This window comes from Perca flavescens, chromosome 20 (genome assembly GCF_004354835.1).
Source record: "Perca flavescens isolate YP-PL-M2 chromosome 20, PFLA_1.0, whole genome shotgun sequence".
In the NCBI taxonomy this organism is placed as follows: domain Eukaryota; kingdom Metazoa; phylum Chordata; class Actinopteri; order Perciformes; family Percidae; genus Perca; species Perca flavescens.
The window spans coordinates 8,356,585-8,380,148 of NC_041350.1; the positions used below are offsets into that span (position 1 = coordinate 8,356,585).

Consider the following 23,564-nt stretch of genomic DNA (forward strand, 5'->3'; position numbering starts at 1 on the left):
GTGTTCCTTGTCTGATGGATATGTACTGTCTGTATTCAAAGCCAGATGCTTATGCAGCCTGGGCCAAGTTATTTATGATGGTACAGGCTGCCTGTGGATGTCATACAGGGTTTACAGTCAGGGGTTATATTAGCCTTTGTCACTGACTGATATACTTTTATGTAGCAACTGTATATTTTCTACTGTTTGTAAGTAATGTTTTCCCTGAGCTACTGATTTGTGTTTAGTGTCCAACATATACAGTAAATCTAGCAGTGATGCTCAGTAAGTTAACTTGGGAAATCATGTGGAGCTATTTCTTCCGTCTAAAAGCAGATTTTTCTGTTGTTCATTGCCCCAACAAGCACATTTTCTAAACTCTGACTGCACTGTGGAAACATTTAGGATTGCAACAGGCTACTGTAACAATGACTGTGTGAGGAGACATTTAATATGACAAGTTTTCTTTCTTCTTTACCTCCCCCTCTGTCCAGCATCCTCAGCCGGCCCTAACGTCACACTGGAGGGCCAGTACCACTGTCACCAGGGACCTGGGATCCCATTGGACAAACTGTGCGACTTCAGTACAGACTGTCCCCTCGGCGATGACGAAGGCGACCTATGTCGTAAGTACTCTGTGATACAGGAGAACAGCTGTTGATCTGAACGTGCAAGAAGAAAGCTCACGTGTCCACTGTCCTTAACTGCCTTTCCCTGCCTTTATTTCTGCATCAAAAGTTGGTCAGCTGTAGTAAGTCGTCTTTAATGAAGCCGTTGCTTCCTGCCCAACAGAGCAACAACTGAGCGTCTGCACGAGTTTTCCCGATAGAGAGGCGAGGCGGAAAGGCAGAAAAAAAGACAGCAGAGCTATGCTTGGCTAGCATTTCTCACCCTTGACATATTCCATGGTTGTTATTTCTATTTCTTTGCACATTTGTTTTTCGCTTTTCTCGAGGCCTAGGAGGAACACTAGCCAAGTATGCTGACATCTTATTCACAAGTGAAGTCCCCCAGGCCCACGCGTGCGTGTGTGTCTGTGTGGCATGGATCTTTTTTTAGTCCTACCTGCATGCATTTTTACATTATCTTCACGATTAATACAGACACAGTTCACAACTCTTACCCAGTAAGGTTTTTTTTTTGTAGCAGAGTTTTTCACCCATTTTAAATTCACCAAAATTAAATTAACCCTCCCCACAGTGCAGGTCAGCCTCCTATATGGTGTTTATTAAAATGACGGCTGCACCCTTGTGCTTATGGTTTGCTAACTATGGGAGCTGAGAGATAAGAGTTTAACGAGAGGGTGAAAATCCCAGCCAGGCGCAGTTTCTCTTCCTACTGAGGAGGACTTGCATATGCGTGTGTGTGTGTGTGTGTGTGTGTGTGTGTGTGTGTGTGTGTGTGTGTGTGTGTGTGTGTGTGTGTGTGTGTGTGTGTGTGTGTGTGTGTGTGTGTGTGTGTGTGTGTGTGTGTGTGTGTGTAAGTTTTAATTGTGGAGGCCAGAATTGGAAATTTGATCATAAATAGATCATTTGTTTTGATTCTCTCTGTCTCTCAGTCCATTCCTAAATTAGTAAAGACCTTTATCCTTTTTGATTAAGGACAAGGACTGGCAATCCATGGTTCATTCATCAGTACACCCTCATACTCCCATATTGTTTTTCTCTCGCTGTCACCCACAGTCTACAACTGTACCTTAGGCTCTGTATTTGTTTCATTTTCACCTCTATCACTTGTCACAATTACCCCCTGCCACCCAAATCGCATCCCTCTCTGATACCCTATTCTCTGTGATCTATCCAGAAATTATCTTCATCTGATTTGATCTATTTAAATCCTTCATAAGATGTGCCAAGGCTCATTAACAGGAAAAAAGCAAGAGAGAGGCAGGAGGAACAAACGTAGCTTATGCCAATCACAGAGATTCCTGACATATAAGGAAAACCAAGTCCCTGTGGATCTCCTTAACCATCCTACCACAGCATCATTATGCATAAGCACATCCTCCACTCTTTGAGACTCGCAGCCTCCTGGTTGATCTCAGTCGGTCTAAATTCTGCACTCTACAGTTCCCCTGCAACTACAGAGAAATGCTGCTTGCATCAAAGGCTGATGCATGCAGAAATTTAAAGTAGCAGTGTTCTTTCGTTTGTCTTAGAGCACCATCAAAGATCACTACACACTGAGACCAGTGCTATACTGTCTTTCTTTGTAGCTATTACTGCTCACGCTATCCACCCTGTCCTTCCATACACCACATCACTTCCTGTGAACCTGAGTATTTTTTCTCAAGACAGACCAACAATGGTAACTGTAATAATTTCAGTGTTACAAAACACGTTTGACAGTATAATAATACTTTATTATATTGTTATGCACTCTAACCCTTTTAACATGGTGACCAAAATTGTTCATGACTCATCATGAGAGCGTATGCCAGTGTTACCACACGTGATGTGATGTGGAGCCTGTCGTGACATGTTTTTATAGGCTGTGTCCTCTTGTCAAGCTGTGTAGAGTATAGTGTTGACATTCCATTGAAGTGACATCATGGACTGAATGACACTCAGTAATGTTCAAGTCAGTTTTCATGAAATAGAAATGACACAGTTATGTCGGCCTTGTTCACACCTCATTAAATAAAGTGTTACAGGTTGAATCCATTTGAAAGCGGCAGAACTAGACGGATGGCATACCGTTATGAATGATAGCTCGGGTAGCAAAAGGCACTAAGTGACACATGCCAGTGCGTCATCAAGTGACATCATCACAGACTTCTTTATTGATGTCATGAGTAGCTCTTGCTAGTGCTTTGCTTTAAGGACATCTAAGTCATACTAACTTGTTTTTGCAACAAGAAGAATGACTAATAATATCACAAGACACAGAAGAACATGACATTTACTTATTACCCAACAAGTCCAGAGAAGCAAAACATCACAGAAAAATTTCATTTGTCATTTCAAAAGTCATTTGTGTTGTTTTTCTTTGTATTAAAATAAAAATGAAATAGTGTTAGTTTCATGTTATTGGGTCTTTGAAACCAACCTGTTAAAAGCCTTTTGTATAATAAACAGAACCTTTAAAAACTAGCGTCATTAATAAAGGAAGCATTTTTCTTGTTTTTCTTCCTGAAAAATACCTGCTTTATGATCTCTGCTTGGGCCAGTTTCAGTTCCATTATCTGGATGATGCCATTTACCAAAAAGCACACTGTTATCAGCGTACTTACTGTAGAGGTAATGGGCGCTCACAGACAGTAGCTTGGGATAAAAGAAACAGAAAACTATAATGAAACTCAAACCTGCCACAGTGTTTTCACTTTTAACTGAGGTTTAAAGTCTGATATGAATTTTAAACATTCAGCAACACCTAAATTCAAAATTTTACAACCGATATCTCATCAATATGCAAGGTATTCCTTATTTTAATCCATACAAATGTGATCTAGAGAACCCATGTTTTTCTCATTTGAACTTAACTATAATAAGTGAGTAGAACTCTTAAATCATCCATTCCACACTATTTGATTTATTTATATGGCAAATACTTCCAGTGTTGTCATTGCAGTACCGTAGAAGGATTCAGTGATAAGTAAAAACCGACACGCCTAATGAACCATTTTCACTGTATTGCGGCTGCACAGACTAACTTTGTAAATTGTTGTCACGGTCAGTGCCGGAAATGCTTGTGAGGCTCATTCTATTCTGTGAAGTGATCGTCAAGTTGATTGCCATCCCCAGAACACATGTCACCACCTCAGCTTTCTCATTTCCCCTCAAAACCTATTCCTTCTTTCTCTACTCTGTCCTATCACCCCCTTTGGACACTTCAGGCCTTTTCCATTTTCTTGCTCCCCCCACACACACACACACAAACACACACACCTCACCTCACCTCAACCCTAATTTTCACCAACACATTGAGCCTATTAGATATTAGTCTGCACCCCCCGCCCCATGCCTCTTTCTTCTCAACCTCTTCGCCTTCAATGTTGCTCAACTCCATGATCCCCAGTCCCCACTACTGTCTTTTTTCTCCTTGGCAGTTTGGCTGTCAGTTCACTCCATTCTCTATTCTTTCACCTAACTGCTGGGCTTGTCCCCTCATTATATGCCCCCCACCCTTATCTCCCCTGATATATTCTCTCCCCTGTCTCTCTCCAGGCCACTTTCTCAATGGCAGCTACTGCTCTTTTGAAGAGGGCGAGTGCAGTTGGCAGCCAATAACAGGCCGCGGTCTCTCCTGGAGAAGACTCCAGTCGCCAGCAAAGGCTACCAGACAGAGCTGCCCATCATCAGGTGGCTCACACACGTCTCATGAACACTGTTCTAATCAAACGATGACATTTGCATTGACTCCTAAATGTGGTTACAGTAGTGTTAATGCCGCATTAAAAAGGTCTTGTGAGCAAACCATGAATATGTGAGTCTTAACAGTTTGTGAATGTCTAAAGATAACCAAACCAAAACCTCTGATGTGTCAGAACACAGACTTGTTGTCTTGTCAGAGCTCAGTGCGCTGCTACAAACGGAATCCCACTGGGTGTAAAAGCTACAGCATGTAGAGTGAGTCCTACATCTGCAGCTCATCATCAGTGCAGTGGCTCGAGTGTGTCTCTCCGTGAGAATTTAGAGTCTTGGTTTGCTGAGGTTTGTTTTTGTTCTCAGCTATTTACAGAAGACTCAGAGGTTGTGTGAGGAAACTATAAATGGAGCATTGTAATTTTATACCATTTTTGGTGATTTCATATAGCATTCTTTTCTCAGACATCAAACCTTTAGTTAGATCAGTTAAGGTTTACATCAAAGTAGAGCAATAAGGGAACAACTCACTATGGCTACAATCACATTTCAAAACATCCATATGGATTGTAAAACTTTGTATTCAGTTTTATATTCTGAATATATAAGTGTGTAATATGTTCAGTTTAATTTTTTTTCCCCTTTGTGTTTAATGTGTGCGTTTGTGTGTTAAAGGTGCTACATTCAGTGTGGAAGGAGGCCAGCCCAAAGCCCAGCGTGGCTCAGCAGTACTGAGGAGCCCTCTCTTCCCCCCTCCTCTAAGAAACTCCCCATGCACGGTGAGCTAAGTATAGAGAGTTTTCTCCACAGAGTAGATGTAATCTTCATTCTCTGTAATGCACATACAAACACATGATCAGATCTCAACCCCACTCCTCTTAGTTACTGTTGCTACGTCTGTCAAGCTTTCTGTTCTCACACGGCACATATGCAGTTTTAACGATAACATGATAACCTGCCAGATTTGACACTCTGATTATTAGCACCTTGACTTCCACACAGTGAATGTCTAAATGAAACCCAAATAATAATAATGTTTGCTGATGACATTGATGACATGTTATTACCTTTTGAAAATAACATCAAGTTAGTTAGCTAGGCATGCTAACGTTTGTGGCTTACGTTCAAGCAGATAGACATACTGTTTATTTAATCCCTTACACTTGTGTTTCTTACAGAAACCCTGAGAGGCAAGTGCGTAAACAAAAATGCTGTTGCTCTAACCTATATTGTTTTCCCTCTGGTATTTATGACTTAAGACATAGTTAACAGGATAATCTTTTTCATAAAATTAACTTATTTGTGAAACAAGTGGAGAAAAAAAGAGTTTCAGGATAATTTTTCTAATATTTTCACACATAAAACTGTGAATACCTGTTTTTATGTGTGCCCAGTTGACTGTTTGCTAAACCTCACCCCCTAACAGCAACTGTCCTCGACAAACGAGGCAGGACAGATTATTATACGTGCTCCACTGGTTACCAGAAAATGCACATAGCCAGTCACTCAGTTTAATTTGTCATTGTCCCATACAACAGCTAATATTAAAAGCAGTAAGATCATTATTGCATTTGAAATTTACCGTAGGCTATGTGTTGACATATAGGGTTATGTGATAATAAAAGAATACGTGTAAAAAATAATATAATTTGCATAGAAGACAATTTAGTTAGCATTTTTCAACAGTGTTTTTCAGTAACAGATTTAGCTGAAAACCTCATGAATTACTTACTGAATATGTGATATGTTAATTGCTATCAGAAACAGCTCAAACATCAAACGGTAATGTGTCAAGACAGCAGGTTAACACTGTGCCATCTGCATTTCCTGAGAGATCCTTACAGACAGAGAGGTTGACCTCGGCAATCACGGATTGTATCTGCTGACAGAGTTGTGAAAATATTAGAAGTCATGCGTTATTTAAACCATGAAGCCCACAGAGCAGGTCTTCAGGGTTCCTGTGTACTCGAAGTCTTGATTGATGCTATTGCATCTAGTATTTAGAGTTATCTTAGTTATTTTAATATTGCTCAGCACAGCGACCTTTGGCCTTCTGCATGTGTAATTTGCACAGTCAGAGTGCTTGGTGTGAGAAGTCGACACAGAAGTGAGGGATGGAGGTGGGACTGTGATGGAAAGGTTGAGAGGTGAGAAAACAAGACAATTAGAGAGACTAAGGAGAAATAAAGTTAGTCTCGACGAGAGAAACACGTAAAGGAACTGGCCGCAATTTAGGAAGACAGAAAAAAACAGGGGAATAGGGGAGGAGAAGTTTGCTGCTTCTCGGGTGTGAATAAGAGATGTCTGATATTTGTGGGCAGCAGTGGAGGCAGCGCTGCACCATTGCAGACCTTGCCTCCCAGTTTCATGGCACACAGCCAAAGATTAGCCATGATTTCAGATTAACGCTCTAAATCCTTCTCTCTACACTGAAGCGGTGCTGTTCAATCTAGCCTGTCTGCTCTCGGACAACTATGTTGAGGATATTAGTTTTGGGTATTAGCTACAGACCATGTTCACTTTCATGTGGTGCCCAGTGTGCACTGTGCAGTGCCTGTAATCTTGATGTTTAAACGGTCGCCATGTGGTCTCACGGTTGATGATAAGGACCACAACCTGCTGCCTACAGGCACAATGCAAGCACTGAACATGAAAGCATTGAATTCAGTTGTCTGGGTAGTGTCATCTCAACACTACGTGTACTTTTCATCAGGCTTAAGCCAGCATCTGTTCCACTTAAACGATGAAGCAAAAATTATGTTATTGGCTCCACTAAAATGCTGTAGAGGGACATGGTCACATCCCATGCTTGTTAGCAAGCTTTAGAATCCGACTACGTTTTACTATTTAATTCCTGCTACACCCTGTGTGTTGTTTAATACGAAGCAGGTTTACACCCAACATATCCCTCCTGGAAACTGCTAAATGAGATTGATTTGTGCTGAAGCATGCAGAAGCGGTGTAGATAGCAAAATAACCCAACTCATGATCCTGGTTGAATTCTAATAATCTTAGAATAATTAAAACTAAACAGATGGCTGTTGCTGATGGAGCTAAATGCAATTTTAAGTGCATCCCTTCCTTGACTGATACCACACTCGGCTGGTTTTCTTCAATTAAAAAATATTCAAAGGAAGTTAAAGTTGCTGTGGTATTATTATATATGTTTGTGTGTGTGTGTGTGTGTGTGTGTGTGTGTGTGTGTGTGTATATATATATATATATATATATATATATATATTATGTATATATAAATCAACACTCTTCTTGCTTTATGATCACCTTGACTGCAATTTTTATTAAATTCTATCTTACTCCAACAGGTGCGATTCTGGCTGTGTTCTGGAGGCTTACAGAGGGGGTCACTGTCTCTGTGGATAGCAGAGAACAGTACAGGCCCTGAGGAGCAGCGCAGACTGTGGCATTCAGCGAGTGATCCAAAATCTGAAAGGGGCTGGAAGCTTGTCATACTTCCTCTTTACGGGCTGGCAGACTGGTACGACAATCACCCACCTGTTTCAACACATAACCGGCAGTTTGATTATATCAAGCTGCATGTTTGGAATTTCTGGAGGCATTAAACTGGCACTCTGACGTGTTTAAGAGCAGACAAGTCACCTTACTTGCATCCCAACAGACCTCCAACACACTCACACAAATACTTCAGAGCTCCCACAAGAAAATCTTAAGAAACAGAACCAAGAAGCTCTTCGTCCTTTACACCCCTCTCAGATTTTCAACATTTACATTTACATTTTATGGGAAGCATTACCTCTCAACTCTGTAGAATTAATAAATCCCACAGGGAGTCTATGCTTATACCATGGGCCTGCCATATGTACAGTTGTACAAATTACGCCCCTCTCTTTTTATTCCACTTGTGTGTGATAAAGAGAATAGGAATCAATACACAAGGCTCTACCCACCCTACTTGCCTTCCAATTAGCTATGGCCCTGATTTCCCCTCAAAAAAAAAGAAACGTTGAAAAGTTGAATAAAGCAAGAGAAAAGAGGCAGGGGAGTAGGATTATCCTGCTCCCTGAGAGTGATTCATTTCTGAATCCTGGGTTATGTAGTCAGCTGTGCTTGTGCTCCTAATTAGAATGTCATGTCCGTAACCACCAGGTGAACCTGCCAGTCTTTGCACAGTGACCTTTGTGGAGATTAAATAGAATCAGAAATACAGTTTGAAGTGCAGACAAAAGTCAGGACATAACAGACACTATATGTAAACTCTGAATGTGAGTGTTTTGGGGTTTGACAGCAAGAATGGAAAAATAGTATGCCATTAGGCTTAAGCAACATATTATAGATAGATAAGTATTAAAGGTCCAATATGTAATATATTTACTGTAATAAATACAAAAATGACCCCAATGCATCATCAGATATTAAGGAAACATGCTAAGTTGAAATACTATCTTTTCTGATAACAATGCTAAGGCTAGTATTTTCTCCTTTTGAAATTTCCGTTCCGTGACGGAATGTCTGTTTGTGTTTTGGCCTGGTGGTATCAACTGCCCAGTTTGACAGCAACAATGTACATGGCTGTAACGTTAGTACAATGGTAATGTTGGGTCCGTGACTAACGATAATTATGCTAACGTTAAACTATGAGCTATACCAGTCCCTGCAAATTAAAAAAGGATGATATGACATGCCTTCATGTATGATAGGATGTATTTACAGGTGTTGATGTCCTTCAGGTTGTGATTGTAGACTGTAGCCTGTCTTTGTAGGAATCGTGTAAGATAGACTATATCTCCTACAAACGATTTGGAAAAAAATATCTTAATTTAGAATATTTTCACTGATATTGCAATTGCAATATGTTGTAATTGAATTGTGAGACCAGTGAAGATTCACAGCCGTAGTATAGTTCATGCCATGTCTGCCTACGTTTTGTGCATAAAATTATTTGATGAAAATATGTTTTATTCATAAAGAAGTCACAGTTTTTCGGTCTCTGCTGAAAGAGCCACCAGTTCTTAACAATAAAGACTGAGCTGTCATAAGGCATGCAGTGCATACCCTCCAGAGCCAAAGCTCAATGACATTTTTCTTAAAACTCTATAAATTCTTTTTCACATCCTTTCAGTCAGAAGCTATCCAACCATTCACAGCTTGTGTGGTAGTTAAAACAGCTCTGTCCCTCCGTAGGTTTTGGCTGCAGTTCAGCACAGAAGATGGACCTGGACCCGGTTCAGCCTTCTCCATTGACAACATCTCTTTTAGTATGGACTGCTTCCTGGCATGTGAGTACTATAAAAACGTTAAGTCTTTCTTTTTTCCCTCTTACATCATCAGACCTTGGTTGAATTAATGGGATTTTTGACTGCCCGATTCATTGACTTAGGACCAGGCTGGATTGCTCTAAAAAGTGTAAACTCTTTTTATGGACTTAGAGACACTTAAGTAAACATTTAAAGTGACCTAAGCAATTTAATTAATAATCAATACAGGTCTGCCCTATGTTCATGTTTTATAGAGATAAGATTTGACTGAGGCGCAGTTTTGTACACTTTAGAGCATTCATCAAGGACTCACTAATTTCAATTCCCTTGACATAGCCTTAATACAGAAACTACTACTACTTTAAATCCAAGTAAGTCTACTACTCTCTTATACTATACATTTGTTAAATCTACTGCAGCTTTGCATAGAGATAAACTACCGGTCAAAAGTTCGGGGTCACTTAGAAATTTCCATTATAGACAGAATACCAGCTGAGATCGGTTGCATTGCTTTTTTAACCAGGGCAGCAGTTTTCAGATTTCATTATGTGCTTACATTTACATTTACAATACAATTGCAAAAAGGTTCTCCAATGTTTTATCATTTAGCCTTTTAAAATGATATCAGATTAGTAAACAGAATGTGCCTTTGGAACATTGGATGAATGGTTGCTGATAATGGGCAATGTAGATATTGCATTAAAGATCAGCCACTTCTTTCTACAACAGTCAAGAACCCAGCATCCCAGGTTCGAGTCCAACCACAGCTCTTTACTGCTTGTCATCCTCATCCCTCTCTCTCTCTCTCTCTCTCCCTCCCTCCCTCCCCTCTCTTTCCTGTCAGTCTTCAGCTGCTCTGATTAAAAGGCAAATAAAGAAAACAGGAGTAAGATGGCAGGAGAATAGTTTGGAGTCCAGTGCCTCCCTCCATCTCTGCCTGTTGGGACTACTGTTCAGTTCTGTTTGAACCGTGACAGGAATAGTAATGTCTGAGCATCTCTGTACCTGAATGTATCGCAGTGTTAAAATGAAGCAGTGTTAAACTGACTACACCCTGGCCAAGACTTAGACTCAACAGGCAGGGGCACGGGGTCAGCCTCTGACACAGTCATTTGATGTATTGTGACCCTGTCAAGTTTTTTTGTCTAAGGTGAGAAGGTATTGGTGTGGTGGCATTACTGCAGTGACTAAATCAAAGTAAAAAGTAAAATGTTTAAAACTTCAGGTGTGATTAATTAGAGCTATTAAAAGACATTGATACCCGTTTTCATTCAAATGCAAATTTAGAAATGAAGAAATCTATTTTGTTTTGACCTTTAGACCTTTATCAAGTTTTTGATGAATTTATTCCCCAATCGCCCTCACTGTAAAATGCAGTCAGTTAAGATGAGTTCACCAGTTGAATATGAATATGGAATTGCTGTTGGTCTAGGCTGGAGCAGATTGCCCTGTATCAACACTGGCTTATTGGTCCAGAACTTCTTTATTTAAAGAGATGACATTTTTCAGGAGATATTTGCACATCAATTTGTGTTTTATGTCCTCCGGAGCAACATCGGTACTGGTAAGGCAGCCCTGAAGGATCATCCATCCCCGCTTTGCTCACTTTCCAGATGGCAAGTTCTTAATCTAGGCCAGGTATCCATTATCTACAGCCACACTTGACACAGCCACTTTTTATCGCCTACCAATCATACCAGCTGATGGGAGATGGTGAAGCTCAGCAAAAGGTTTCGTTTCCAAGAGCGATCACTGTGAGTGATTAGCATGATGGATCCCTGAGCATTATGACATAGCCCTGTAATATGTTCCAGTGGGGAAAACATACAGCGAACACATTATGCAGAGGACCAGCCATCCATGGCCTTCATCCCACACTTTTCTAAGCTTTGGTGTGATGTATAGTTTGGCAAGCACGTGTGTTTGATGATGCATCCATTGCCCTTCAGGTGTTGGACCTGGCTGTCATTTTTATCATTTTATTTTCACCAGCATCAATAAATTAGTTTATTGTGTTAGACAGCATAGTTCATCCTTTTGTCTCTTCCCTGTACCAGCACTTCTTTTCCCACGCCATGAGCTGCCTCTATAGAGTAGGGCTGTACCAAATGTCAGTGGTTTTCGAACAAAGCTTCCAACGTCTGTCATCAAACTGTGTTTTACCCTTTCACAGCCGTACACAAAGAGTTGTATTCATGTACTGTACCATGGAAGGTCCAGTTAGTTTTTCCATTCCAATTATGTGCTGGTGGGTTGGTTGGCTGTTGCATCTGTGTTATCTTTCGTGGTAAATTGTGTAATACAACTACGGATTACTGAAATTGTATTCATTTCAGTAATTATCACCTGCACCTGGTGGTGTTGGGAAACATGGAGACTTACCATGGACCAGTAAGTACAGATGCTCTGCAGTCCCCAGTGCGTTCATAGTAATGCCAAACATTGTACAGTAGAGCTAATTAAATGCAGTTTATTTAAATGTGGTCTCCCCCATGTTTATCAGCAGCCTTTCTTTAGATACTATAGTACATGCAAGTTAAAAAATTTGTAATTGAAAATTACAGAATGTTTTTTTGCATTTGAGAAAACGACATACAGTACAGTACATTTTCTATGCTGTATAACAGGCCATCTTTTTAATCCCACTTTTCCATAAGGAATAATACTGACTGTTAGCATGATATGTCTGTAGTATGGATATTTCTCAGACCTATTGCAATCTCAAGATATTTTCAGTTTGTTGCCCCCGTAGCTGGCCTCTGGTGGGCTTCAGGCAGCTTACGGCACCCTGCTAATGAACAGTGACAGCCACGCCGGCTGTTGCCCTGCCCTCTGGTTCACGCTGCTCGGTGGTGGACCTGCTGAGTCTTTCTCCTGCTGCAGCAGCATACCAATGCTGTGTGCTCCAGCTCTGTCTGTTCCATAGTTTCCCCATGCTCAGAATAACAATGCAGTGAGCCTTATTAGCGACTTTGTTGATGGTATAAAAAGTTGCTGAAGTTGTTTTGTGCACATAACCCATCTAAGGGTCTTACTTACAGAGAGACGGGGTTGTGTAAAAAGCAATCAAACGCATTGCAGTGACTCGTGTGCTGTATGTGATCCATCAAATCTGCACATAAACGCTATCTGTATCAAAGGGTCCAAGCAGTAGAGACTTAGACGATCATATTTATTTGAGGATTACAGGGCTAGGGAATGAGCTATTGATTTTCTAGCTGTCAGATGTTAGGTAAGCAGTGCTGAGTTTTTTTTTTTTTTTTTTTTTTTTTAGCTTTAAGGACAAAATTACAAAATTTCTCTACTCCGAGAAAGTTCCAATAACGAGCACCAGCTTTAAGAATTTTGATTAAAGCAAGCCTTTAATGACATATAGCACCCAAAGGACCATATAGGTGTAGTTTCAACTCAAGCACAAATTATATTATTGCCAACTTGTTTGCTCAAAGTCAAAGCAGGTTTTCTCGGACCCAATCAAACCAGTCACACGCCACACCAGTTGCTTTCCAAACCTTTCAGCTGTTGAGGGGGGCCCCCTGCCATATTGTCATAAACGGTAAGCCTTCAGCCTGAGGTGACAGGGGAGCCAGGAGGGAGAAGAGGGAGTGTTTTCGTGGTAAAAGTGATTACAGAGATAAAGATGAAAAGTCTTGCGTCTATCCCCTGACACATCCACAATGATGGCGCGGAAAGCATTTATGATTTGTTTTCCCCAAGGAGGCAAATGACACAATGTGGGCAACTCATTGGCTCCTCACAATTAAGAAACTTGTAGTTGGATTTCTGCTTAATATTTAGCTCACACGACTCTTTTTTTCCAATGTTTGTAAACACCACCTGCTCATCTACGGCTTGTTGGTCTTATCTGGAGCTGCAGCCTTTTAGTCCAGGAGTACTAGTGGCTTAGAAGAGCAAAGCAAGTCAAAGAAAATACTCTCATGACACCTTAAAATTATCCTTTGCTGCTGTTTGCCATTCAGAGCAACCATATGGAGAATATCAGGCAGCTACAATGTAAACAAACTGTATGCTATTCTGCTGCTCTATACGACAGTACAACAAGAGACCTTTTTTCTTTTGCCGTATGACATGCAAATAGGCCTTGAAACCATGTGATCTTCCTCTCAACAGTCTATTCCATATGCAGAACAGAAATACAGTTTAACATGCAGGTCATACGCAGATGGATTGTTTGCATGTCTCAAGTATCTACACTGAGCACATTGAAAGTGTTTAATGAAGGACTATAAGAAGGGCCCTCATTGGTGTTCATAGACTGAAGCATTGTGGCAGTATGGCTGATACAGCAGTGATTCCTATTGTTCTAAATCCAACTAGGTTGGGCAGCCTCTGTGGGTGGTGTATATTGTATCCAGCTTTGTTATAAAAGTTATAAATCAGAGAGGCAGAATAGCACCTGGTCAAGATCTGAAGCCATGCCCTTGTTCAGTGTCATAGTATTGCGTGCTGGCAGCATTATCAGCTCCATAAACCACAGTGAACCTTATCTGACTTCTCTAAAATAAACTTCTGCTTTCACCAGCAACAGAGCCATGGAGGGCTTTTTCTGCAGAACATAACTTCAAAGAAATGAGATGCTGGACAGAGCTCTTTATAAACATGGCCTTTCTTTGGAAACAAAGTTAGAGCCACAGACACATTATTGCAGCTAAGCCAAACATATCTGAGTTCTTAAAATAAGAAACCTTTTGCCAAGTAGGAATGAAAAAGCGTTGGCATTTTATGCACACAAGTTGAAGGAAATGGTACATGCGCTGCAATTTTTTCAGTGACTATTGTTAGCAAATAACTATTTGGATTTAATATTTTGTATTATATTCAATTCAATTCAACAACTTTATTAATCCCACAAGGGGCAATTAGTTTTAGCAGCTACAGACAACACACACATACATACAGTACACAAGCCTACATGTAGGCCTCCACCCTAGAGAGTAGTTAAAAATAGTGTTCTAATGCTGTTGTTTGACTTCGATTTTGTCATTTCAGCACTTTCTCAATACTGGAAAAGTATGTTGTTATGTTCAGCTGACAGGGTTGCATTGATTGTTCCTGTAGCTCCTGCAGCCCATAATCACATGTGGCAGCAGATTTCTTTAACACTATTCAGAGCAATCTTTAAAGCCACTGATTGCAGTGCATGGACCTTATCAAAGAAAATCATTTGTCTGTTCAGTGATTCGCCCAAGCAACAATTGAAACTCCTGCTTCTCCACCTCTAAGGGAACAGGTGAGAGTTTTTTTCTGCATCAGCATCCAAGCATTATAGTAGTTAAAGTAAGTCTCCCCTACTTTAACATCTTTGGACCCTATCTTGCACCTGGCGCATCGCAAAGCCCGACGCAAGTGTCTTTGCTAGTTTAAGTACGACGCAGTTGTCAATTTCCCGTCCAGCGCCCACATCGTTTAAATAGCAAATGCACCTGCTCCCATCTGTGCACCCATGGGCGTGCTGGTCTTACAGGGTGTTCAGGTGCATTCTCGGCGTATTGTTATCTTGAGGCAGCGGAAAGTGGTCACCACATTGACCATCATAAACCTGGTATAAATTCAATAGCGCAGCATTTCATTGTTATTTTAACAGCGCCTTAGTAAAATGCGCCTAGGCTCGTGCACAGCGTGCACACTATGCTTGCTACACACACACAGACACACAAACAGCAGCACACAAACATGCAAAAGATTACAAATATATATATATATGATGTGCCTGCCCGCTTTCACTTCACGCATGAGCAGATAAGTTTCTTCTCCCGAAAATCTTTTTCCTCTCCATAGGTCCGCTATCTTGAACTGTAATATCCATTTAGAAGAAATTCTGGGTGAAAATGTGAGAGCGGAAGAGATCAAGGTACCAGCAAGCTTATGAGCTCACTCCTAGGGAAGTATGGGGCTGGAGACTTGATTGGTTGCTACAAAACACTCTGACCGAATGTGCTTACCCATCTACTATAGGAACGCATAGAGACGGGCAGAGGTGGAGAGGAGCTGGATGTTATGCATTCCTCTCCCTCTGTATAGCAATCGGTGGTGCAAATGAAAGAATGACCCCTGCTGGTGGTTGCCATTTTCTGTGCCAGTGAGAGATCTGCAGCTACTGTGCCTACTCAGTTCCTCAGTTTAACAGCAACAGGATTTCATTGCATCACATGAAGAAAATAAAGCACATCCTTTTTCAATAAATGCATTATATTTCTTTTTCAGCCAACGGTGAGTTTCCACCAGTGCTCGCCAGCTCAACCAGGCTGCCGTTTAGACCAACCACTAAGACTACGCCGCCGTCCATTGGAAGCCCTTTGACGACCTTCCCCGCCACAGATTACTGTAAGTGTGAGCTTGATAACCACAGCTCAACTGAAGTGAGTGAGTGATGCGCCGATAGATGCATTCCAACGCTGATATTTTCTTTTTCTCCTTCTGTCTCTCCTTTGCTCGCTCACTCACACACACACACACACACACACACACACATGCTTGCATGCATTACTGATTCACAATTACTCTACACGTGCTGAGCATGGCACGATGCATGGGCTGCAGCAAAGTAAGTGTGCCCCCTACTGGTCTGCACCACGTCCACATCTGAGTGAGTGCTGCAGAGGTCTTCTTTGGCATTAAATGGAGCGGGACGGGCAGTTTTGAAGTCTAAAGTCCTCCAATTTGTCTCCTGAGAATGTCAATGGAGCCACTTAAACAGACTTGACATTTTCCATCTCACTCTCTCACTTCCCCGCTCAAAAGGGTAAAGACAAGCGGAGATTCAATTTCTATATTTAAAGTCATAAGTTAGAGTTCCTTTCATATCAAATCTGCTCTCAGACATACATTTCTTCAGCTAGTAGCTTTGAAGTGCTGGAGGTACACTGAATTTAGAGACTGGACTTAAAGATATCAGCCACTACCATTGTAGACTAACACTGTCCGGTAAATCTCTTTTGAGTCACACATTTTTTTAAATTGATACTCCCGTTTTACAGAAATAATTTGCCGGTAAGCATGTTGTGACTTAGCACTCATACAAATGTTGAATGAATGTGAACTTTGTCTCAGTTTAAGTGACTTTGTGGTATTGTTTACCAGTCCTAAGAGATGATTGGTGTGGACAGTATTCGCACACTCCAGGATTGTAATTGCGTTCATCTATATCTTGTTTTCTCTCCCAGGCAACATAAAAGGCTTTTATGACATCCATACGCTGTTAAAGCCCAGAAAATCAATTTTGTAGGGTGCAGAAGATCACCTTCCATTTCAAACTGGTTAGAATAATCCCACGTACACACTATGGGCCCTGAAAGACCCACTGCTTTGCGTTGTCAAGTTGCCCTTGAACAAACACAGAAACCACAGCCAGTATACCTCATGAGCCTACGTAACAACAAATGTTTGCTCAGTTGTCTATATTTATTTAAAGGTCCAATGTGTAGGAATTTCTCCCATCTAGCATTGAGATCATATATCGCAATCAACTCTCTCTTATCCCGCAGTTCAAAGTACGTATTACAGCTATGCTAGCCTTCACGCTTCAAAAAGCCGGTCTCTTGCTCTTTTCAATATCCTTCTTCTTTTTCTGGGCGAAGAAGAAGACTTCTCTTGCTGAAATTTGGATTTTGAATACGTGTGGTCGTGTTTCCTTCTTCAAACTTGCCGGGGCTGGGAAGCTACGATACTCATTGGCAGCATTAGCGGCACCTGGGAGTTTATCATGTGACAGCGAAAACTCAAAAGGCGGTACAGTATGTCCTGTATGTCCCTTACTGTCTAACGTATTTCAAGATGGCGCATGAATATGGAGCATCTACCCCAGTTCATGCGAATGCAAATGTAAAATGTCAAGCCAAAAGGAATACTTGGAATTGATGGTGGTGGTAAATATTCATGAAACAGGACAAGTTTGTGAACGGGCAACACAGATTTTGATAATGAACAATTAAACACATTACACACTGGACCTTTAAAGAACATAATGCTCAAGACGCACAAAACAAACTAGCCCACCGTTTTTATGCCAGCTTTATATTGTTTTTATCTTATTATATTATTATATTATATTATTAGGATTCACGTTTAAAACACATGCTACCTATATGCCTGTCTGAACAGAAGGGTTTTTAGCTGCTTTTTAAAAGAGTTCAACGACTTTAAGCCTATTGGGAGACTATTCCACGTATCCAAGGTACACTTACAAAAACCCTAAGTGGAGGACCTAAGAGTTCAACCCAATGTGTGGGGGTGCAGTAGGTCCATTATATACTGTGGAGCCTGGCCATGTCTGGCTCTACGAGTGAGTATCAACATTTTCAAATTAATTCTAAAATTACAGCGTAACAATAAGCCAGTGCAGAGAGATTAAAATAGGTGTAATATCTGACCATCTGTTGGATCGTTGTGTTGTCTTCCCATCGACCGTGAATTTATTGTCCTTCCGGGTAAAAACAAACTGAACTTGTTCCAAAAAAAGGCCCGCATTCGGTAGTGTGGAAGTATTTTGGATTCAAGCAAGACGACGAGGGTCAGTCTGATGTGATTTGCAAGGCATGCTTTGCCCTCATTGCAGCACCACAAAGTAACACCACAAGACTTTACCAGCACCTCAAACGTCACCACAAAGTGCAATGTGATGAAGCCGTACAAGGCAAGAGGCCCGAAAAGACGTTTCAGTTAGCCTATTTACAGCCATGTTCAGGGCCATATTCAGCGCAGTGCGTTAACTTCTATTTTTGGTAACCTACTTGAATGGCCAGTTGAATGTTAATTCTATAAAAGGCAAGCAGTTAAAGAGTGTGCTAAGAAATCATTCTGTTTTTGATAGTGTACTTAATTGGCAATTTACAAATGCTACTGCTCTAGAAACTGAAGCTGTAGCTGCAGCATGTTGATTGACATGTTTTAATCATGTAAAGACATGTTCAAGGAGTTCAGATAGAGCCTGTATCAGGGCTATATTTAGTTCAGTGTGTTATATGTCACTATTTTTGGTAGCCTGCTGTACTTAAATGGCCAGTATGTACTTTATTTTCTTTATTCATTGAAGCCTCTATGTTTACTGGCTTGTGGTGATGCACAATGTGCTGTAGGGGCTAAAAATCTACGTTTGGTACTGCTAATTACTTTTTTTGTCATGGTTCATCTGTGCAATAAACATTACACATCGTGAGAAAAAAATCATTGCAGAGAATCGTAATATCAATTTTAAGCTAAAAAGTCGTGATTCATATTTTTCCCTGAATCGTGAAGGCCTAACGAGTACATGCGCATGGTATCATGGTATGATACCAGATACTGGCATCGGTATCGGTGCATCCCTAGATTAAAGAGTTACTCCACCCATTTTATACATCAAAGTCTGTTTACAGGTCTTGGGGAATACTACTACATATAAGTTGTATTCAGGCTTGTGGAGTAACAAAATACATTGGAGGGTGTTGCATAATCAGGACACAAAAAAAAGTAACCGTCAATCGGTGAAGTACTCTTCGGCCAGCCATCTCTCTCTCTCTCTCTCTCTCTCTCTCTCTCTCTCTCTCTCTCTCTCTCTCTCTCTCTCTCTCACAGAGTGGTCCGTGTATCTCTCGAGGGTCTAACAGGGACAGGAAAAGATCAGACAATGTTTGGCCAGCTGATTTGCTAATGTTACAGGATTATGCATTGAACTGGATCCACAGCCGTGACTCCGTCAACAAAGTCTACTCTTCTTTATGCTAAGCAGGAAATATGCATTTGAGGAAACATTTCATATTCAATACTATATCAAAGGTATTTCAAATACAGAAGGGGAGTTTGCAGGATCCAGCTGCAAGAGCAGCAACAAAAGGGCCTATTTTTATGTGCTTACACAGGTAATACTCAGTATGGTTACAACAAAGCCAGCAGACTCAGAGAAAGAAGGGGCTGTGGATCACACCACTCTCGTCCTTGTGATTACCATAGATATTAAACCGAGGGAAAGAAGTTAAACTTGCAGTTATACATTGACCATTTCAAAGACACCCACTGGCTGTTAACATTCACCGTGCGTCTCACTTCTACCCTTCTTGAGCTGATGCTTTGACGTCTGCGGGGCAGGACGGCAAGCCTGATGAGGGTTTTGGCTCAGCGGACCTGTCACTCCAACAAGGCTCTCTTCTTCCCCCGACACGCTCAATGATTAACCCCACCAAATGTCGCTTGTCTCCTCTCGCTCTCCCCTTTGCCATTCCCTTTACTCCACCAGCACATTTTGTTCCTTTTTGTTTCTCCATTTGTTTCCCATATTCACCATTGAAAAGCGGTTGTTGACGGTCTGTTAGTTCACATTGCTGCCCCTCACACCCCGACCTCTGATCTCAGTCTGTTGTCCCACTTCTTCCTCCTGCTTTTATTCACCTGCATTTGTCTCTTTCTTCTTGTTCTATTCCCATCATCTCCATTGATTCCTGGCTATTCTGGCAGCTTTTCATTTCTCACCACTGCTCTACTGTGTGGCACCCGCCTCTCACAGCTGACTCATCATTTGCTTTCAGGGGGTGGGGAAGTGAAAAAAGTTAACCTAGATGAGCTTGCTTCCCTTTCTTTTTTTGATTTCCTCTCCTGATGGGAAAGGAACGCGTTGCTAATCTCAAAATGAGCGCCAGGCTTTTTGTGTGTGTATGTGTGTGTGCGTGTGTGCGTGTGCGCGCCACAATAAAACAACTTTACACAATATGCTGTCACAATGCAACAAACCATCATCATATTTATGCCTTATCTGCAAAAGTGTAGCATGATGTACAAGCATTACCTTCTTTCAACATACAGCACATTTTCACATCAAGGTGTTCCACTTCCGCTCAGACAAAAAACACGAGTTCTGTGGAGCAGATGAAAACTGGCACAAAATCAAAGACAGAAGGGATTTTGATTTAAGCAATCCGATGGGCTCTTGAAAGTAACTGACAGCAGATGTTGCTCCCTGAATACTCCACACAGGAAAGGAATTTTGGACATTATGTGCTCGCTAATTAGCTGCAGAGATGCAAGTCTGTTCTTCATTTTGTACTTGTTCATAAACACTGGCCTGTGGCAATCAGTTAGCTAGATTTTTTTTACTTTAGGTTTTGGAGGGAGAACATTAGTCACTAAGACAGATATGAGACTGATAACAAGCCATGCCACACAAAACAGGCTTTAGTAATTAATTGGACTCGGGTGCCTCATAAGCTTTGTACTTAGCATTCAGATCCACTCATGGTGTTCCAGCCTTGATCCATCTTTCTAATGGCCAGCCCAAGGAGGACAACTGTCACTGGATAAGGAGGATACATGTGAAGGGAGGAAAGCAGTGCAGAATGAGAAATTTACTTATTGTTGTTGTTTTACCCTACAGTATGTTTGGGGTTAACATTGGATTTTGTAGAGGTATAATAGATCCAGAAGACATGTAATATCATGTAAAACAAATGATCAATGTAATGTGCTTTTATTCCACTAAATTTGAAGTGCTTTACTTTGAAAAGCAGCGGAGCAGACAACACTAGAATTAAAAGCAACGAGCACTAGATGTTTATTAAGTATTTGTTTGTCTGTTACTGTTGAGATTGGTTGTTTTGTAAATCATGTCAAATTGAGGCTAAATCATAGTCTGACAATCAGATTGAATTGCCTTTTCATTTCCTGTTTGAGTGGCAGGGTTGATTTGCCCCCACTCATCAGCAGTGACTGACTTGTGTCTCGTCTACGTCCTTTTCAGTCACCACAAAAGCTGCGATAGCGGTTGCTAAAAGCCGTTGACTCAACAGCTTTCATGTTACCCAACATGTTGTTTAAAGGAGTTGGGGGGGCATGTTGCTTCAGGCAACAGTGAGATAATGAAATACAGTAAGGCAGACAGTTTGAGCAAAAGATCTCTGAGTTGTTGAGTTATTAGACACCAAAACCCTGTATAGCAGTTTATAATACTCTGAGACAGGATTTTACAACTCTGGAAAGTTATTATGGTGGCAATTGTTTTATCTTTTGTTACAACGATCTTGAGGTAAACAGCAGAAATATGCCGTTCATGTTAAAAAATAACCCATCAGGAATGTGTGCTTGCATGTATTTGATTGGCTGACGCGGCTCCTTGCTTGATGACTAGGGGTGTGCAAAAAAAAACATTCATATTTGAATCGCGATTCAAGCTCTACCGATTCAAAATCGATTCATAGAATTCCAAAAATCTATTTTTTTCAATTTATTTATTATTGTAGGTCTACTGCAATCACATAGGAAAAGTAACTACATTTACATATTGTGAATCGTTTTTTTAATCGAGAATTGTTTTTAACCAAAAATTGATTTTGAATCGAAAATCGATTTTGAATCAAATCGTGAGCCTAAAAATTGATATTGAATTGTGACATTTTCTGAATCGTGCAGCCCTATTGATGACAGTGCATCACAGCAATAGTTTAGCCTGGTTCAACTTTTTTGCTGGCTGTGTTGTTTTGCCTGAGCCCCATGCTTTGGCACCCCTGCTGTGTTGACAGACTGGCTCCATTCAAATGAATGAGAGGACTGTGTTTTTGCATGCAGGGCTACTGCCGGTCTGAACCCGGCCTTAGTGCAGCCTGTACAGTTCTGATTGGCTCAGTTGTTTCTCCAAAGAACTGATCTGGAACCAGGCTAACACTATCATGGCTATAGTATAAAAATAAAAACATTAGAATGTATGCCTCACAACTTCAATCTAATCTAAATATCAGTTACACACTCTCTACAATCCCTTCTTCTATCACCAAGTGACAATCGTTTTTCACAAAACTGCAAGTCTCATTGCTTCATTCCTTCATTTGAAAACTAACTGGGTGATGAACACTTTTTGACATTTTACAAATTGACCAAAGGAAAGAATGACATGTTTACTGCTGTCTTGTATTAATAATGTTCAGATGAGATAAATACTTCTGGAACATTGCTGCCAGTATTGCAATCCAATCAGAGACATTTTGTCTGCACTGTGAGTCCTTTCTTTCTCTCTCTCTCAATTCCTCATTGATGACAGTGTACAGCGTTGCCCCTTTCTTTGATTGAGGCCAGTGTTTGTTATGATGATGGCATACCACTGGTGGCAAAGTTCACAGATAAGGAAATTCATATAATAGTCAGGCAAAGTCTCCCCGAGGGTGTGTGTGTGTGTGTGTGTGTGTGTGTGTGTGTGTGTGTGTGTGTGTGTGTGTGTGTGTGTGTGTGTGTGTGTGTGTGTGTGTGTGTGTTGTAGGTCAGAAGGGATGACGAGTGTGCACACCACATATTAGAGAAGTCCTTCATCTGTGAGGGCACATCTTGTTTTTGTTTGTTCTGCTGAGTGCCTATCACAGAATGGCTCATTACGACAAGTGTGGGTGTGTGCGTGTGGTCGTGTGTGCGTGTGTGTGTGTTGCCATGTGTGCATAAGAGCCCACTCATATTGATGGACCAACAAGATCAATCCACTGGGTTGAAGTGTCCAACCGCACCCTGGGGAGATGGGAGAGAGAAATTGAACAGAATATTTGGCTAGCTTCAACACCAGCGGCACTATTGTCAAAAAGTCAAGCTCACTTTACATAACAAGATTCTTAATCCATGCCAAGAACTCACTTCGCCATATAAGAAAAACAAAATGAAGATACAACATTCAGACTCTATATCTTACCTTTAGTTCTTTCTCTTCAGCATATCCCACCTTAACTGATTGCCACCTCAGAGTAACCTATTAACCACAGTAAGATTTAAAGTAAACCACCGTTTGGCTTTGGAGGCTTTACTGCTCCAGTGATGGATTTATTCCTAGCAGTCTTAACTCTTTTTACCTTGTTGGTGTTGAAAATACTGACTTGAGGAATCAATTTACTCCTGCTGGATGGGAGCCAGACAGAACTCCAGTCACTCCACAATAGGGCTATTGGAAGAATTCCAAAAGTTGAATATAATTCGAATAATAAAAAAATCAATACTATTTGAATGCTGAAATTACTATTTTAATGTGATTTTTAATAATAATATATATATATATATATATATATATATATATATATATATATATATATAT

General features: G+C 40.8%; 1 protein-coding gene across 1 annotated transcript in view; it reads left to right on the plus strand.

Moving 5' to 3' along the window:
• The window catches only part of alk (ALK receptor tyrosine kinase), a 250,536-nt gene that overhangs the window by 188,572 nt on the left and 38,400 nt on the right, over positions 1 to 23,564 (plus strand). Inside the window, exons 6-11 of the mRNA XM_028566318.1 lie at positions 474 to 605; positions 4,146 to 4,280; positions 4,959 to 5,062; positions 7,607 to 7,779; positions 9,444 to 9,538; positions 15,743 to 15,862. Of these exons, the coding sequence (XP_028422119.1) occupies positions 474 to 605; positions 4,146 to 4,280; positions 4,959 to 5,062; positions 7,607 to 7,779; positions 9,444 to 9,538; positions 15,743 to 15,862 (759 nt within the window). The remainder of the gene's footprint in view (positions 1 to 473; positions 606 to 4,145; positions 4,281 to 4,958; positions 5,063 to 7,606; positions 7,780 to 9,443; positions 9,539 to 15,742; positions 15,863 to 23,564) is intronic.